The sequence below is a fragment of the Centroberyx gerrardi genome, chromosome 2 (assembly GCF_048128805.1).
Source record: "Centroberyx gerrardi isolate f3 chromosome 2, fCenGer3.hap1.cur.20231027, whole genome shotgun sequence".
Lineage (NCBI taxonomy): Eukaryota > Metazoa > Chordata > Actinopteri > Beryciformes > Berycidae > Centroberyx > Centroberyx gerrardi.
Genome location: NC_135998.1, coordinates 14,382,656 through 14,400,155, shown reverse-complemented (window position 1 = coordinate 14,400,155; position 17,500 = coordinate 14,382,656). Strand labels below are relative to the sequence as shown.

At 42.3% G+C, this 17,500-nt stretch overlaps 2 protein-coding genes across 2 annotated transcripts in view; both read left to right on the top strand.

Annotated features, from left to right (window-relative positions):
• fgf10a (fibroblast growth factor 10a) overlaps positions 1-16,630 on the top strand; it is a 24,912-nt gene extending 8,282 nt beyond the window's left edge. The window contains exons 2-3 of the mRNA XM_071913539.2: positions 11,624-11,727; positions 15,301-16,630. Coding sequence (XP_071769640.2) covers positions 11,624-11,727; positions 15,301-15,501 — 305 coding nt within the window. The 3' untranslated portion in view covers positions 15,502-16,630. The remainder of the gene's footprint in view (positions 1-11,623; positions 11,728-15,300) is intronic.
• Positions 1-17,500, top strand: part of gnaz (guanine nucleotide binding protein (G protein), alpha z polypeptide) — a 256,720-nt gene that overhangs the window by 232,616 nt on the left and 6,604 nt on the right. The gene's annotated exons all lie outside the window — the stretch shown is intronic.

Sequence of the window (17,500 nt, the reverse complement as noted above, 5' to 3'; positions counted from 1 at the left end):
ACTTTCGGTCTCTCCCTCTACCAACCCCTCCTTCTTCAGCACTATTCAGGGGTGTCTGTCTCTGTCTCTCTCTCTCTCTCACACACACACACACACGCACACACACACACACACCCACACACACGCACACACACACACACAGGACGCACACAGGGGTGAGCGCGAAGGTCCAGAGGTCCAGATGTATGAGTCACCTTTGACCCCATTACTGAGAGTACAGGGTCATTTGCGGAGCATGTGTGTGTTCATGCTTTGGATGTGTCAGGAATGTTGGTGAGAGGAGAGGAGCAAGAGAGACATTAGAAATGCTGATTGAGGAAACGTATTTGAACACCCGTCCACCCTTGATCGAGTTTCCCTTTGCTCAGATATTTGTTACGAAATTTCTTCATTGCAAAAATTCAGTTTTCATACTTTTCGAAGCTTCGAGTGCTTTGCCCAGAGTCACTGGGGACGAGGACAGAACTGAGTCGTCTCAGTTTTCCATCACTGTTTACATATTTCCTGTCATCGCTGCTTGATATTCACCCATCAATTCACTATTCTGTCTATTAATGTGTCAGCTCCAACATGCCTGAAATAAGAGCCAGATTTCTGTAGGCAGCCCAAGGCAGCGATGCCACTAACCCCACCAGGCAGGCACCACCTTAAACAAAAGTCTTTCAGCAGCAAATCACATTTCTGTAAGATCTTCTGCTGCTTTGGAGCGCTTCAACTCTCCGAAGAGAAACGGCTCCAAACATCAAGAGTCGATTACTATCCGCAAGAATCTTAAGTTGGACATCTTTGTTTTGACGAACATTGTTTATGTTATGTGGAGGATTCTTGCCTAGCCCACTCATCTCATCCCGCAGACAGAGAAGGAGCGATAGAGAAAGAGAGAGAAATAGAGAATGAAGAATGGAGAGAGCAGAGGAAAGATACTGTGACCATAGGACTGCGTCATAATCCAGATTGCCAAACAACTGCAAAGCTTTGGTCTGAATTGTCATTTCCATCTTATGTACTTTACAAATCTGCTGCTAGTATATGTGTGTATTTTACAGGTATTGTCATATTTGTATTGCTGAAGTTGTTCAGGCTTTTGAATGAACATTTCTGAACACATCTGGGAGTATACATTCATATTGCTGATGTCAGCAGTTTTTATACGCCCATACTATTGACTCCAAACTGTCCACAGTGAGGTATTTATAAACGCCAGCATAGACTATTGTGCGTCTTTTATCAGTGTTAACTGAAACGTATGCCTCCATGGCACTACAGCCCAGTTTTGGCCCAGTCTCTTTTCTGCCCATTGTTGTTTGGATGCCACACCTGTCTTAGTCCAACGCTGCTGGCCCAGTGTCCAAAGCCTCTCAGTGCTGGCTTATCGACAAACCAATAGCTGCTTTTCCACAGGAGAGTGAAGTGGGGCATGACAGAGCCAGGCTTAATCAAAATGTTCAGCAACAATTTGCTTATTTGAAAGTGTTGTCTAAATAACAAATCATTACATTTGACAAGCTACAAAATAGATTCACAGCAATGTTTGCTTGGGAGTAAACAGAGTGACAAAAAAAGAGCAAGCTCAGAAGATCCCTGCTTGGCCCTGTAGTGGAAATCATGGCAGTTGATTTAGTTAAGAATTGGAAATTGCAGTATTTGCTGGCAGCCATGTCAGCACCACAATCTTGCTCCATGGCCATGGCTAAGTAAACAGTGATTCTACATCAGTTAATCCTAAAAATGTAACGCCATGTAATCAAAGCAATGAAATGGAGGTCATTATTACACATTTGGAGCCAGTACTTCTTAGTTTTAGAGAGGAGGTAGCGACACGATGCACCGTACAATAATACAACCTTGCCCGACTCTCTCGATTCCCTGTATGGGAATGTGCAGAATTCGTAACCAGTAAAGCAGTGGGAGGTGGAGTATAGCATCTGTGACAGATAACATCCAGGGCTGCTGCCCTAGACACCAGGTACCTCAAGAAAAGTGAAAAGCCCCCCTCCACACACACACACACACACACACACACACACACACACACACACACATACACCTCAAGCCATCTCTCTCTGTCTCATTCCTTCTCCCTCTCTCTCACCCTGTTACACACACACACATACACATGCACATGCACGCACGTACACACACACATACACAAACACACGCGCGCTGGGGCAGATGGAAGTGTGTGTGTGTGTGTGTGGAAGTGAGGGTCTTAATGGAGTCATCAAAGGTAGAGCTGAGAGCCCAGAGTTGAGTCCAGAGAGGCATCTGGACAGCCTGGCCGTTTGAACAGAGCAGCCAGGAATGCCAGCTAATTAGGCTCTGTGTGTGTGTGTGTGTGTGTGTGTGTGTGTGTGTAGAGAGTAAGAGAATGAAAGAAAGAGAGAGAGAGAGAGAGAGAGAGAGAGAGAGAATGAAAGAAAGAAAGAGAATGAAAGAGAGTGTGTGTGAGAGAGAGAGAGAGAGAGAGAGAGATGTGTGACAGCATGAATAATGTGTGTGCATAATATTTGTGGTGTAAAATGACAGGTTTTCCGAAACTAAAAGTTTGAATGCCAACAACTGAAACCACAACAATTAGGCAACACTGCGTTGGCAACTGAACTGTAAATGAAAAATGTGTGAAATGCAGACGGCCGTCGTAGCGCTTTCCCTGAAAACATAATTCTTGCCCTGTCACTGGCCTGTGAAATGTTTTGACAGAAACTGGCAGCCTTGGCACTTTATCATGTTACAAAGTCAACTGCGTTAGACGAATCACAATATCTCAGGTGGTCGTGTTTTTTTCTCTATCAAATCACCATTACCATCGCTGTGAATTTCTTTTGGTTTTTTCCAGCTACCCTAAATGCGTGTGACATAATTTTCTGTGGAGGTGGTCTGACTGCACTTTGTAAAGTGATCTCAAATAACGTAGACTGGAATGATGAGTGGGACAGACGAAACTTAACGCTATCTGTTGGCTGGGTAGACAGACCTCTGGTATTTTAAACAGAGGTTTTACACGCAGGTGATCCATTTTGTTTTGTTTCTGAATAATCTGGACTTGTTTTTCTTTGTGTACCTCGGCCAGTTTTGAAATCACACACAGCTTGAACAGTGCGGTTTTGGCTATCTCTGTCCGGCGAGACAGACAGTGATGTGAGTGTTCCTGTCAGGAGAGGAAATAAAACCATTATGTAGGCAAGAATAAGTTAAATAGCACAGTGAGTACGGGTCAAACCTTGCTAATCAAGAAAATACTTTTTTGCACCCCCTTGACATGCGCCCCGTCCCACGGAGAGCTCGGAGGGCAAGCCGTACCTGCGTTCCAGAAAATGTGATTTATAGCCAAATAATGATTTATGTGTTAAATATCACAAAACTAATTTTGAAAACAAATCCGTTTACCAAAAACGATATTTGTAAAAAAACATTTTGGTCATATTGAAAATCAGAAACAGGCCCATGTTTTCTCAGCTTTGGTCAGAACTGTTGGCCAGGCGGGCTTTGATGTGGCAAGTTAGTGCAGGATGATACTGTTGTCAACCACATCAGTCTAAATACCTCACCACTTCTCAGAACACATAATATACAGCAGTTCTACTCCAACCCAATATCCTCACCACCACTCACCAATGTTGTTTGTTCTCTCAGACTTCTTATATTTACCCAAATAATGCAAAGGAAATACTTTAATCCCGTTAAAAGCAATGGTGGGCTGGACGGCTGCACTGGCTGAAACCACGTTTTTTTCAATAACGCATTTCGTTCATCGTCATTTGTATTTGTATCTTCAAATATAGCAGCATATTTTCATATTTCCATTTCATTACCTATAATTCAAGCGCCATTGTAGAGCTGTGAGGAAGTGACAGCCTCCTTCTCTCCTCTGTGAATTCCTCTATTCTCTCTATTCTCCTTTTGTCTTCTCCACTGGTTTCGATTTTCTTTCGCTCTCGAGTCTTTGGCAGTCGCTTGGACGCAAACTCTCATGTCACGGCGAATGCGACACATCGTCAGTCACTCTGTTGCTATAGTTTCAAAGAGAAAAATGATCTTTGTGCTTCGACCTCAACTGATGCAAATCAAACATGATATTGTAAGAAAAAAAAAAAGGCGTTTTTGTATAGCGAAAATGCAGTTTCTTGGATGTGACATTTAGGTTTAACATCTAAAAGGAGCGGGAGAATTTACTGCTGTAGAAAAAAAACACAGGAAAGTCAGCGGTTCATCCAACATCTCAATGTCTGAGCACTGGAATTAGAAAAAAAGAACCAAATCATTTCCATTCTTCTCACTGAGAGGAGTTCACAACCCTATGAACTAGTACACTAGCAAAGTTATTTCACAACACAAAACCAAGACCTTTCCAGGCTGCACGCAAGCAGTAGACCCACTCACAGCTTGTCACCGTGTCGAGGTCGCAATGTGAACGGCCGCAGTATAATCTTCAAAAAAGCCCTTGGATAAACAGTGGAAACATTTTCACAACCTCCCTTAACCTTTAGGTTCAGCTGGAGTCCCACTGACCATGTTCTTAGAGGCAGGGGGCAGGCGGGGGGCAGGCAGGGGGTCAAGGGGAGGTCTGCATGTGTGTGTGTGTGTATGTGTGTGTGTATACTCATGTTTGTCGGTGTCGGTGAGCACGCTTGTGTATGCTGATATCTGTGTGTGCACTGTATCTGTGTGATTGTGTGTGTGTGTGTGTGCGTGTGTGCAGGAGTGTTTGTGTACTTGATGGAGCCATAGATACATGTCCCATCTGCCGTTCAGAGACCAAACCACTACAGCAGAGCAAAAGCTGTAGATTTTTTAATATCTCAAAAATGATGATGAGCATTTGATTGCATTCTTGCAAGTCATGTTTTCACTTAGGACTCTGTGCTTAGGCAGGTTAAATAAAGCACATTCCAAACATTAAAAAAACAAAAAAAAAACATATTTTGCCTACTTTTTTTAATCAGTCACAAAACTCTTCCGGAAGTGGAAGTCTTTGACATTGAGATTACTTCTTATCCACTGATTTTAATTATCAAAATCATATCCCATTTATTTGGTCAGTGACAGGGTTGAATCCATGTTTTTACTTACACTATAGTATGTTCATAAAGCTATCCACCTCATGAGTTTATCCACTATGTTACCAATTGAAGCCTGGTTTAGAAGGAGTGAGTAGCCTGTGCTTTGTCAGTGTCTGTGTGTGAACCTCTGAGGTCCCTCTGTGTGCTGTGAAGCTCAAAGTCTGACACTTTGTACATAAAACTGATTGTCTCCAAACAAATACAGCCATACGGGTGTTGTACTGTAGATTTGAGTAAATTAGGACATGATCCTATAATGTCTGGTCTGTCACAATATTTAAAGCCTGGGGTTTGGAGAGAGGAAAAAGTGTAAAGAGAGATCGGGAATGGAAGAAAGTGGAAGGAAAGTGGAGATAAGGGGAGAAAGGAAGCATGAGGCGCAGGAGAAGGAGGAGATGGAGCTGAGAGGTTGAAGGTGGCGGTAACGTTTAGAGGAGGAAAGAGAGAAACGGAGGCACTGAAAGAGAACGATGGAGAGAGAAAAGCTGAGAGGGAGGGCTGTGGAAAGGAAGACAGATGGGGAACAGAGTATAGGAAAAAGTGGATGTGAAGCAATAGAGAGACATGTAGCAAGGTTGAGAGAGAAAGTGGGGTTGAGAAATTATCCCACCTACTGAGATGAGGTTAGAAGCCAAGTCTGAGGGAACCAGACAACAAAGTTATGGCGACCACCCGTGGAATGTGGATTTTACATGAAAAAATAGCAAACTCGAGGCAATAGCAGTCACCATCAGCCAACATTATAACCAGTACTATGACCTGTAAAAGCTACAAGAGCAGAACTGATAAATGGCTTGAATTCACAAAAACTACAACCTGGCTCCTGGCTTGCAGTCGAATTTCCACGGTGCTTTTGAGTCAGATTTCAGTTTAATTTATCAAATTGATGGAGGCTTACACCTTTCAATAGTTCATATTGGAGTTTAGGTATCTGACAACAAACTCCAACAGACACTGAAGTTAGAGGCTTTATGAAGTGATTCATGAACAGTTTCCTACAGTTGGAAAGCCAGGTTCAGTTTATTTATACTTGTAGCTCTGTCAGTATTATGGTTTGTTTTTGACCGGCAACGACCCTGCTAGGCCTGTTTTTATGAAAGTTGCAGTATTGCCCTGTTACACACAGGTGTTTGCCCTTAGTAATTCATTAAAAATATTGAAAGCGTAAATGTCAGAGCCTTTTTATATTTAGAGAACCCTGTGTTTTTTTGTGCTTTCAGTATGGGTCATTAAAGTTTTTCTTTGCTCTTAAAAGTAAATTTAAAGTTAAGATTTTGGGCTGTGAGCCAGAAGCACAGGCAAGGGGAACAACAAGTTTAAAACAGAACAGGTTGGAATAAAGAGAAACAGAGAAAAGACAGAGAGAAATGTGAGATGGACTGATTAAGATATCAGTATAGTAAAGAGGGGTGTGAAACTTATGTAGACAGATGAGGAAGATTTGAAAATCAGTGAGAGAGAGAAAAAGTGACAAAAAGTAAAAGAAAGTTGCGAGGGCGATGTTGGTCCAATGTTAGATCCTCATGTGTGTTTATGTGCGTATGTGCATGTCTGTATCTGTATGTGTGTTTGTCACAAAAACTTGATGCATGTGTCTCTGTCACAAGCCCAGGTCCTGCTTTTCTCTGTTCTCTTGCCTGTACCTCCATCATAAACTCTGTTGTTGCAATCTAAGCCTTTTGTTGCAGCCTGGCCTTTCAACTCACAGGCAGACGGACTGCTTCTGGTGGCTGGTAAAGGGCCCATAAAAGAGCCCTGTGCTTTGGTTTTGGCGCACCACATCAAACGGGAGCAGGGGAAAGGGTTTAAACAGGTGGACAAGCCCTCGGCACGGCACAGACAAATCTTATTTTGACAGAACTCAGCTCAGAAAGGTCGACTGTGGTTCTGGCAAGATGGAGCATTTGGAACTAGATGGATCTGTGTTGGGTTGTGTGACAGTGACTGCTTGTAGCCCTGTGTGTGTGTGTGTATGTGTGTATGTGTGTGTGTGTGTGTGTGTGTAATGCTGCCTTAGTGAACTATGAACTCAGAAAGTTTGAATAGTGAAAGAATGGACAGTACTGCCGATAAAGAATGTTCACAAAAACACAAGCGACCTAAAGTGGTGCGTTGTATTCTGAGAGGATGTGTCAAAGGAGAGAGGGAGGGAGAGAGAGAGAGAGAGAGAGAGAGAGAGAGAGAGAGAGAGGGAGGTTGAGTTTGAACACTCCTTTATTGACCAAATAAGGGGCAGTTTCCTTCAGCCAAGCAGTACATTTAACTCACACACGAAAAGAAACGACCGAACTGTGTGCTCACGTCCTTTTCCGGGCAAATGAAAGATCACCAAACGTTTACGTCGCGATGTCGTAGCCAATTAGCTCGCTCGCGGCACGTCTGGAAGCGGTGTAAGACCAAACCAAAAAACAAAAATAGAACACACACACACAAAATACTGTCCACCACCCCCCATCTAATACCTACTCAGCCTAACACACCTGCAAAATGCAACTCCCTCCCACTGGCAAAATCAACCTTTATTCTGTCTCTTAGAAACATCAGCTACACCCAAACAGTTGCCTAACTCTTCCACTTGTTTCCTGCTCAAATATAGGCTATTGTCATCTTTCCTAGACTGAGCCTAATAAAAAATACAGAGATCCTTTGGCCTTTTTTCTTTTATAATAGTGTCCAAATATGAAACCTGACACAGAGAAAAGTTCCCCTAAAGAACTAAACAAAAAGGAAATCAAAAGAAAAGAGGCCTCAGCCTTTGACACTCCATAAAACAATGAAGCACAGTGTCTCTGAGTGGACAAAAACACACTGTCTACCAACATTTGGTTTCAGGACAGATAAAAGCGTTCACAGCTATTACACCATGTAAAATCCTCCATTGCAAGTCCCCTTAGTCAATGGCGGTCTGTAGTGTGACCCTCAAGCTGGTGCGCTGACCATGCCTGCCCCCAATTTTGCTCTCCGTGGGGCATCATCTCTTTCCTTCAACCTGTCTACTTTCAGGATTTAAACAAACAAATATTTCCCCTTAGCTGAGTCCAGTCCCATACATCCCAGCCCCCCGAAAGAAAGCAGTGGTCCATTGTAGTCTGTAGCAGGGATTACTGGGGTAATCCTCAGTCTAGGGAAAGCATCCCTTGAGTCCAGGTGAGTCCAGCTGGCCATGCAGCAAAAGCCAGTCATGCTCCGTCAAGCCCCCCCTTTACCTCTCCAGCAGCTGTACAATGAGTCCAAAGTGTGGTGATGTTTGCTCTTTTGAAAGTCTCTGATGAGGCTGGAAGCGTTGGTGCGAGGTCCACTCATGCATCATGGATAAGGGGTTCCTGTAGGAGCCAGTACAGGGAGGCCGAAGGTGCCAGTCTCATGAGACTCCATACCCACACTAGACCCCTGTAGAATGGTGGCGGGTTATTAACAGAGACTCTGCAACTATCAGTCAAAAAGAAAGAAACCCTAAACCTCCCACCTGATGCAATATGAGACCTGTGACAGCCATTTACCCTCCCTTGTGCCATAGAGAAGCTTCAGGAAATGGAAAGCAGTTGACCGACTGTCTGGATGTACAGACCCTTTCCATCCTGCCAGTGGTACCAACCTCAGAAGACATCGACTAATATTGCTTGGACCTTAGCTAGAAGCCCTGATAGTCGGTCTAACACTGCTAACCGGTGCCATAAATGATTTATTATTAGCATTGAGTGAACGGCGCCTATAAGATATGCAAGGTACCAACCACTGCTAGTCCACCTCAAACACCCCCTCCCTTTTTTTTTGGATCAAATCATCAAAATCACTCATTAAGATAAAAATGGCTAGGATGGACAAGAGTGACTCTTTAAACATGTCAGGGCCTGCTGACCTTCTGGTAGTGAAGCCTCCATGCCATTGCTAACAGTAAGCGATTGATTTTTTACCAATGTCTTTTGCCCGTCTCTGCCTGACATTGTTGGTTCTGCCTTGTATTGAACACACAGAAAGCTTCCCGTCACTATGGTCTAATGGTGATGATTCTGCTACTGTGCTCAGAATATCCTCGCGACTCTCAGAGTCGGGGGTGCCACCTGAGTTGAATTTTGATGTGTGTGATGCTGCTTTGTTTATCTCTTACTTTTGGAGCCATCGTTTATGTATTTTCCCTTTCATAGCTAGTACTTTAAACTCATGTTCTTGCTTCATAGGATAATAAACCTGCAGCACAGATTCTACCACTGGCATAGCAGCATTTTTGCCTGTCTCCCTACTCCTATCCTCCTCCCTAACATCCGGAGTTGGTGTGACAAAGCTGTCACCACTCTGCCCCCCTCCCCTCCCCCTGTTCCCTCTGCACACACACACACACACACACACACACACGGTGTAGGGACGATGATTTCATGTGAGACATAGACATTATCAAATGCCCCTACCTCCCACATCCAAAACACTTCATCTCGTCAGCATGTAACCGTACCCCTCAATGTTACATTTAAAAACCAAATTCAGTTATTGTTCCTCAAAATCATGTACACTTGCCACCTAAAAGAGACAACATGATTCATTCTGGGATCTTTAGCACTAAGAGGGATCAAATTAAAATCTGAAACCAGCTGACCATGCAATGACAAGTCTCTCGCCAGCACTATATCTCTCAAAAATGGGGGACATTGGAAATCATCATCGTTTTGGCCAGACACTCATTCACGCACTCCCAGCATGCACCAGAGAGAGAGAGAGAGAGAGAGTAAGAGAGAGAGAGACAGAGGGAATGAGAGAAAAGCAATAGAGAATGAGGATTTATAGCTAAGACAGAGCACTTAGTGGCCGGATGCTTCCGGATGCCTCCAAATGCCTGGATGGCTTAGTCCTGATCAAAGAATGGTGCAACAAGGCTCCTAAAGTTTGGTCCCCTCGTCTCTGTGTGTCTCTTGACCACCATAAAATCACACCAGGGCTGCAGGATGTTACAAATTTCTGTGTCTCCCCTCAGAGACTGAGGATGAGAGAGGGAGAGAGAGGGCAAGAAAGGGGCTGAGATTTTAAGGTTAAAGCACAAAGCAAGACTCATCTGCTTGATCTTTCGTCCTTCCTCCTATATTTCTCACTACCTTGCTTCTCTCGCTCATTGCGTCTTTCCTGCTTTCCCTTGCTGTCTCCCTCCCTCCCTCCTAAACTTGGTCAAAATAGTAGCTCAATATGTTTTAAAGATGTATAAATAATCTAGCAATAAATCAAATGTACCAGGGTCACATATGTGAAACCATATTTAAATGTATTTTGTCTCCATCCTCCATCACTTTCTGAAACCCATCCACTCTACTGTCTCCCTTTCTGTGCAGCCATTGTCTCTTTGTGGGAGAAGCACAAAGATTATATTTTTTTTGGGCAATTTGCGTCATGCATTTGAGCCCTGTTGTTATGTAGTTAGTATGGAGTTGTCAAACAATCATTCAGCTAACTACCCAAAACTGACACTTGGACAGCTCAACAATGACAATAATAGACCTCTAGAAATGTTCTAACACTTGATGGCTGTTTGCTTTTGGCTATAATCTCCCTGTTTATCATCCTCATTCAATCCTTCCCACCATTCTTGTGACCAAACCCCACTTCCTACTGGCCCAGGTCCCTTTAGCTAATCCTCTCTAACCCCTGATAGCTTTATGGCTTGGTGTAATTGACTTTAGGATGAGAGAAGAAAGGGCCGGCAACCACAGCTTAAACCAGTAATTGGTTCAGGCCTGAAAACTGATATGGACGCCTTGCCAGTCAAGCAGCCAGAAGGCCTCTCTCCGTCCTGTCCGTGTGCCTGCCTGCCTGTGCTCCCCTGGTCAGAAAAACAAACATAGCATGGAGAAATGGTTTTTCCTGGCTTACACCTCGGTCCCAGGGCATGCAGCCCACTAGCTAACCAGCAAACGAACAGGGGGCAAGAGGCCGGTCTGAGTACTGACTGTCACATAGTGAGGCAGAGAGAGAGACAAGGCTGGGGTTCACTCTGAGATGATTCAGGTTTCTCCATTTTTAAGATTTTTTACGCCATTTCTGCAATATTATAGTATCCATTTAAGAGTGGCAGAAATCAGAAACCTCAAGTTCCAGGATGTCTCTTTTCAAATTACTTCTAATAGGGTCAGGAGAGGGCTTGAATTTGGTTGGTGGTTTATTGCTTTATGTTCCTTTACATTACATGTACCCCTACTTGTATATTCTGCAGTATTTCCCGCAATCTCTCAATCAAATTTACTTGGTAACAATGCTGAAACTAGGCCACTGTGAGATCAGAACAGCGGGGGTCATAAATCTTTGGGACCATAAATCTTTTTTGCTTAAAATCAGCCAAAATGATCTGATTCGTACGTAAAAAGCAACAGAACAAGAATAAAGCACAATGCACATGAATACAAGAGCTCTAGCACACCAGAAGCATGCTAGTCCTATGTTTGAGATATTGACCTATTCAAAACATGACGTTAACTCTCTCTCTCTCTCTCTCTCTCTCTCTCTCTCTCTCTCTCTCTCTCTCTCTCTCTCTCTCTCTCTCTCTCTCTCTCTCTCTCTCTCTCTCTCTCTTTCCACTGCTCTAGGTGTTTTGGAGATCAAGTCAGTGGATGTGGGAGTGGTGGCCATCAGGGGCCTCAGCAGTAACTACTACCTGGCAATCAGCAAGAAGGGAGAGCTATACGGAGCGGTGAGTAGCTGCCTCTTCTACCATTCACCCATTCACATTCACGGCTGCAGAAACAAGTAGCTCGAATACCACCAGTGCTATTTCAACTCTTCAGTATTTCACAGTAATCTCCTCCTCTTTAAGTAGACTATCAATTCTTTGTCAAGCCACTCAGAAAACAAAAAAGCTCATCTCTTCTCCTTCCACGTATTTGTGGTAACACAGTGGTAGCTATCCTTGATTCACAGCTCCCACAACCATTTTGCATCCTTCTAGGATTCTGTTTAATTCAGTTGATGATATGATATGCATAGATCTGCTCTCCCCTCCTCCTTGTGTCATTTAAATGTGGATACTTTCATCTCTGTAAGCCAGTGACTGTCCAGCTCTGAATGATCTTGAATGCTTTTTAAAACAATGGACAAGGCGGCAAGACCCTCTATTCCAGAAACAGGAACCACAGCTTGTCAATGCAGGCTCTCCTCTCCGCTACCTGCCTCTCCTCTCCTCTCCACTCCATTCAGAAACAGGAAACACAATCCTTCAGTTTCTCTATTCTGCTTCAGTCCCTCTGGGGAGGGCAGCCCTTGTTTCATCTGTTTTCTCTCTCTCTCTCTCTTTCTTCATCTCATTCTCTCTATCCTTTTTCTCTCTCCTTACTTTGAAAGACCTAACGTTCAGCTTGTCTCTCTGGAGCCACACCACAGATGAAATGACACACGGTAGAAAGAAAGAAAGGCGTTCTGTTGCATGGCCTGAAACTGAATTCCCATGACGTCTTCTGCTCAGTGCAACACTAGCCATAGTAACACACTAGTGAAGGGCTGGGATTCAGTTACACTTGATGGATTTACACAGTGGCTTCTTTATCCAGCGGTAATCAAATGAAATCATTATTTCATTATATTGCCAGATTTATACATGTAAGTGACACAAAAGATAATGATTGCTTTTAGTTTTAACCAAGATTCAATTTGTATAAACCGCTCAATGAAAAAACAAGATTATGGATGGATGAATAATACACTGTGTGGTCTGGGTGAAAAGATGTAATTGTCAGTCAAATATATAACTTTTATTCAAGCAATTATTTGAAATATATGAAATATATATATGATATACAGAATTTCTTCAGATTCTCCTTCGGTATATATCTTTTCCTTTTATGTTTTAAGTCTTTAGTAACGTCTGGCCAGTCTCACTCTCTTAGTAAAGTGTTAATGACATTTGTTTCCCTGATTATGACATTATTTTATTACCATAATTTGATGTCACTTATGATTACAGCTTCATTCTGTGCACACCCTTTTTTCACACCACTTTAATTGAGAGGCGGCCAGCACACACTGTTTGGTCTCACCGAGACCAATGTTAGTTAAAAAGCTGCACAGTGTCTGTAAAATATTCTCATTTTGCTTTGGGAACATTCAGTTTTACTTCTGGAACCAATTTGAACAGCTGTGGCCAGAGAGAGAGAGGGAGAGAGAGAGAGAGAGGAGGGAGGGGGGGGTAAGAGAGAAAGAGAGAGATTGAGTTAGTGTGTGTGTGTGTGTGTGTGTGTGTGTGTGTGTGTACATGTGTGTGTTTTGGGGAAGGTACATTCTTGGTTGTGAATATCAACTGCATCCAGTTAACTGGCTGGTTAAGTGACGCTAGCCTAAAGCGCTAAGGCAGCTTCCAGTAAACTGACAAATGTTACTCTCTCAGATCATTTTCTCTTCATTTAGCAGTGGGTGGTCATTGTGGTAATGTAAGCCACAGACATGGTGTCACAATGGTCTTGTTGGCACCGAGCCCAAACCTGTAAGACGTCACATCTCCTTCTAACCTCTCTGCCCCACCCCCCCCCACCCCCCCACACACACACCTTTCTCCAGTGACACACAAACAACTTCCCCAACAATTTAAATTTAGCGTTGAGTTTTTAGTGCTGGCCTTGATTACACTGGGGATTGTACCACAGATCCTTAAGCAATGGCTGACCATTTGTTGATCAATGTTGTCACTAGGAGTAAAATATCAAACACACTAGCTGTTGCTGCTCTCAGACAAGGCCCAAAAGAATCTAGATTGACCCAACCTGTTATTTGGGCAACATACTGCATATGGATATTGAAATCTCTATGATTAACCTTGTAATATTAACTTTATAACCTCGCCAAAATAAAGCATTTTTAATTATTAAATATTAGTACTCTCCAGGCCCACTCAACAGTTCAACATTGGACTTTATCACATTTTTAGAAATTACAATTTTGATCCTAAGTCTACTGGGGAATGAGAATCACTGTCTTACTGAGGACCGTTTAGAACAGCTGATACAATTACTCTATTTCTCTGATGCTGTGGATGGTAGACATGCTGCTTGCATCTTCAACAGGCAACGTTCCCATCGCTGCAACCTCTGCATAAATCTCACGGTGAGGAAATGTAGGGAGATCTGTTGGGACAGGTGGGAAGTGAAACACTGGGTGTGATGATATATTGTTGATTCCATGTAAAGAGTGTAGCAAAGTGAGATGAGGTGACACAAGAGTGAGATGGGGTAAAGTGGGTTTAGGCAGTGGGAGTTGACAGCTGAATAGGATCTCCTGACTGACTTGGAATGGAAATCATACAAGAGACCTGACGTCTTTGGGAGCTCTGGAAGGTTGAGTTGAGGGACCTGGCAACTTTGGATCTGGGGTGCAGAAATCTGGAAACTGAGGAACTGGTGTGAGGGCCCTTCCCCACACAAAAGTTCTGGAAATACGGTGGAACGATCTGACCAGTCTGGATATAGATGAGAGAGGGACGTTCGATCTGTGGAAATAGAGTGGAAAGGCGACTTGCCATCTTTGGAAAATGGGTGGAGAAATGTGAAAACTCTGAATGAGGGAAGAAGAAAGGAGGAATTTTCTAACAAAAAGGAAGAAGGGAGACCTGACATTTTTGGGTGGAGAGTAGAGGGATATCTGAGCATTGTTGAAAATTCCCCGATGGTTACTCCTGGTTCAGGAAACCTTTCAGCTGCCGTAGGCACAGTTGCCAACATTAAGTACTTTCTTAGGCTTCATTTAGTATACACAATAACTTTAGAAAATATACAGAAACTTGAGTTTCAGAGCGTTCTTCAGTTAGTTTTGCATTCATATAATGTCACTCCCTCTCCCCTCTCTCAAAACCTTTATTAAGAACATCAAGTTATTCCTCAGCAGATTTGGTTCACCAGCTGTGAATCATTCTTGCTTGAGAGAGGGGACTGTATTTAAATAAATGTGATGAAAATACACTCAATAGGGAATATCATAATTTTACTGTAACCTAGGGTAGAGCCCAGCCTACAAATTTATCTCATTAATCATACACAAATGGCTCCCTCTCTGCTTGATGCTATTAAACAGTACTGATTTTCATTAACATCCTACAGTGCCAAGCATTCAAACATCTGTTCTTGCAAGTTGCCAGAGAGGAAAAAGCAGTGCAAACAGTGAATGTACATCGCACTGTGATGATATCAATCCAGGAGGTTGCAATCTTTATGCACCTGGCCCTGTGCTCTGATTTCACTGTTTTGCATATCACCCATTTACATTCGCTGTTTCTCCCCTCCAGAGGGACTTTGGTCCGGACTGCCGTCTGATCGAACGCATCGAGGAGAACAAGTACAACACCTACGCTTCGGCCGAGTGGCGCAACAAGAAGAAGCACATGTTTGTGGGACTCAGCGCCAATGGCAAGCCAATGAGGGGGAGGAAGACACGTAGGAAACATACATCCACCCACTTCCTGCCCATTGTGGTACAGCCACGATGATCGGACATATTAGCCGTGGTGCAGCTCTGCGAACTTCAGGGCTCCACCGTGCTATCAGACATTTTGGGAGTAATAGTGGGCCGGAGTGGTGGCTACATCGGACAGATCTGTATGCGGAGGATTTGCTGCACTGAGGAGGAAGGAATGGGAACTCATAGACATTTTATCACTATTGGAGGAATCAAACTGTTTCTGTTGCAAAGACATTTCTATTTTTTAAAGAAAGGCACTACTATGTTAAAGAACTGACAGACATGATACCAACAGGACAAGTTATATTTTATTTTCTGTTTTAAATTATAAAGTACATAGGCACAGGAGAAAATATGAAAAAAAGGAATTCTGTGCCAAAATGTGATTTTATATGTGGACGACACGTTGGAATGAAATGGAGTGGGAATGCATTAAGGGACATTGAGTAAGAATATCACCAACAGAAAAGTGGTATGGAGGAAAGAGTATAATTTGTGTTTTACGTGTAAATGTGTGTGATCTGTGGATGCAGTTATTTATACAATACTAACTCCTATGGGTTATTTATGCTGTACTAACTTGTATGACGGACCGAGATGGAACAGATTTCTTTCTATTTGTGTCCATGTGAATGACTCCATAAATACATTTGCCACATGCTGGAAGCACTTGACTGGGGAGAAATGAAAGGATAAAAGACAAAATTTGTAAGAGAGGTAGAGAAAGAGAAAGCAAAAAAAAAAGAGGCTGGAAGGAAAAGAAGAGGAAGTAGGCTATTGATAGAAAGGGGGGCTGGGAATCAGGGAGGACAAGGGCAGAGAAAAACGGGAGGGCAAAAATTAGGAGGGCAGGTGAGAAGACACGAAAAGCAAAGAGAGATAGAGAGGATTAGAAAACGTCTAAGGCTGCAAAATAAGTCAGAATCAGAAGAATTTAGTCAAGTAAGCACCAACGCATAAACAAGTCTATCACTTATTAACTTGCAACAGTCACTCTATTGGGGTTTTCTTCATTCCTTTCATCTGTTCGCTTTAAAAATTATTTATTTTGTGTAATATTTAACAAAACAAAAGAACAAAAAACACAGAAAGGACAAATTCTTTTTTTTTTTTTTTAACATTTATGCTTTTCTTTTTAAATACTAATCTATCATTTAAACATGAATAAAGTAAATATATTTCTCTTTAACTTGCTTGATTGACTTTGTATTATTTTTAGACACCTTAATGGCTCAATGAGTTTTTGCTATATTGTAAATTCACAGCATATAGAGGTATAGATAACTAACTAAATAAATAAATCAGTCAAAGAAAATCTTAAAGCAACTGACCCGAGAAATTGTTTTGCTGTATCCCATTAATACTACCATACAAAAGTGTTGGGTAATAATAAAGTAAATGTGAAGATATTATAGTACATGGTTTGCAAAACATAATTGATCACAGTGAAATAGTTGCTGCAAGTTACTAGAATACATGCAGTAATTAATTACATAATAAATATGGGGTTATTAACAGGATTACACAGACATTTCAATTAGCATTCTGTATACAAACATGATAAAGATCATTTTACATATTGTGACTGGCAATGATGGTAATGATGGTAATGATTAAATGAATTGGCAATTTAATATAACCTCAATTTATTATTTTGGACCAAAGTTATCTAAAAAAAATACCTGAAAATTAATTAGGGTTAGGGTTAGTTAGTATGTAACTAACTTGGAGTAATGCAGTGGATTACTTATAAAATTAAGCATCCAATTAGTAGAATCTGTAAGAGATTCGACTTTGAAAGGTTTTCATTTCACCTCTCCTTTACAAGTACACATGGCAAACATGGCATCCTAGAGGATAAACACTGTCTTTTATGTAAGAACAACAAAGACAAAACAGGCTTTAGCAATAGCCTACGCACACACACACACACACACACACACACACACACACACAAACATTAGTACACACACCCACACATATGCATTTCTGCTTTCACACATATACACATGCCCCCCTTCTCCACC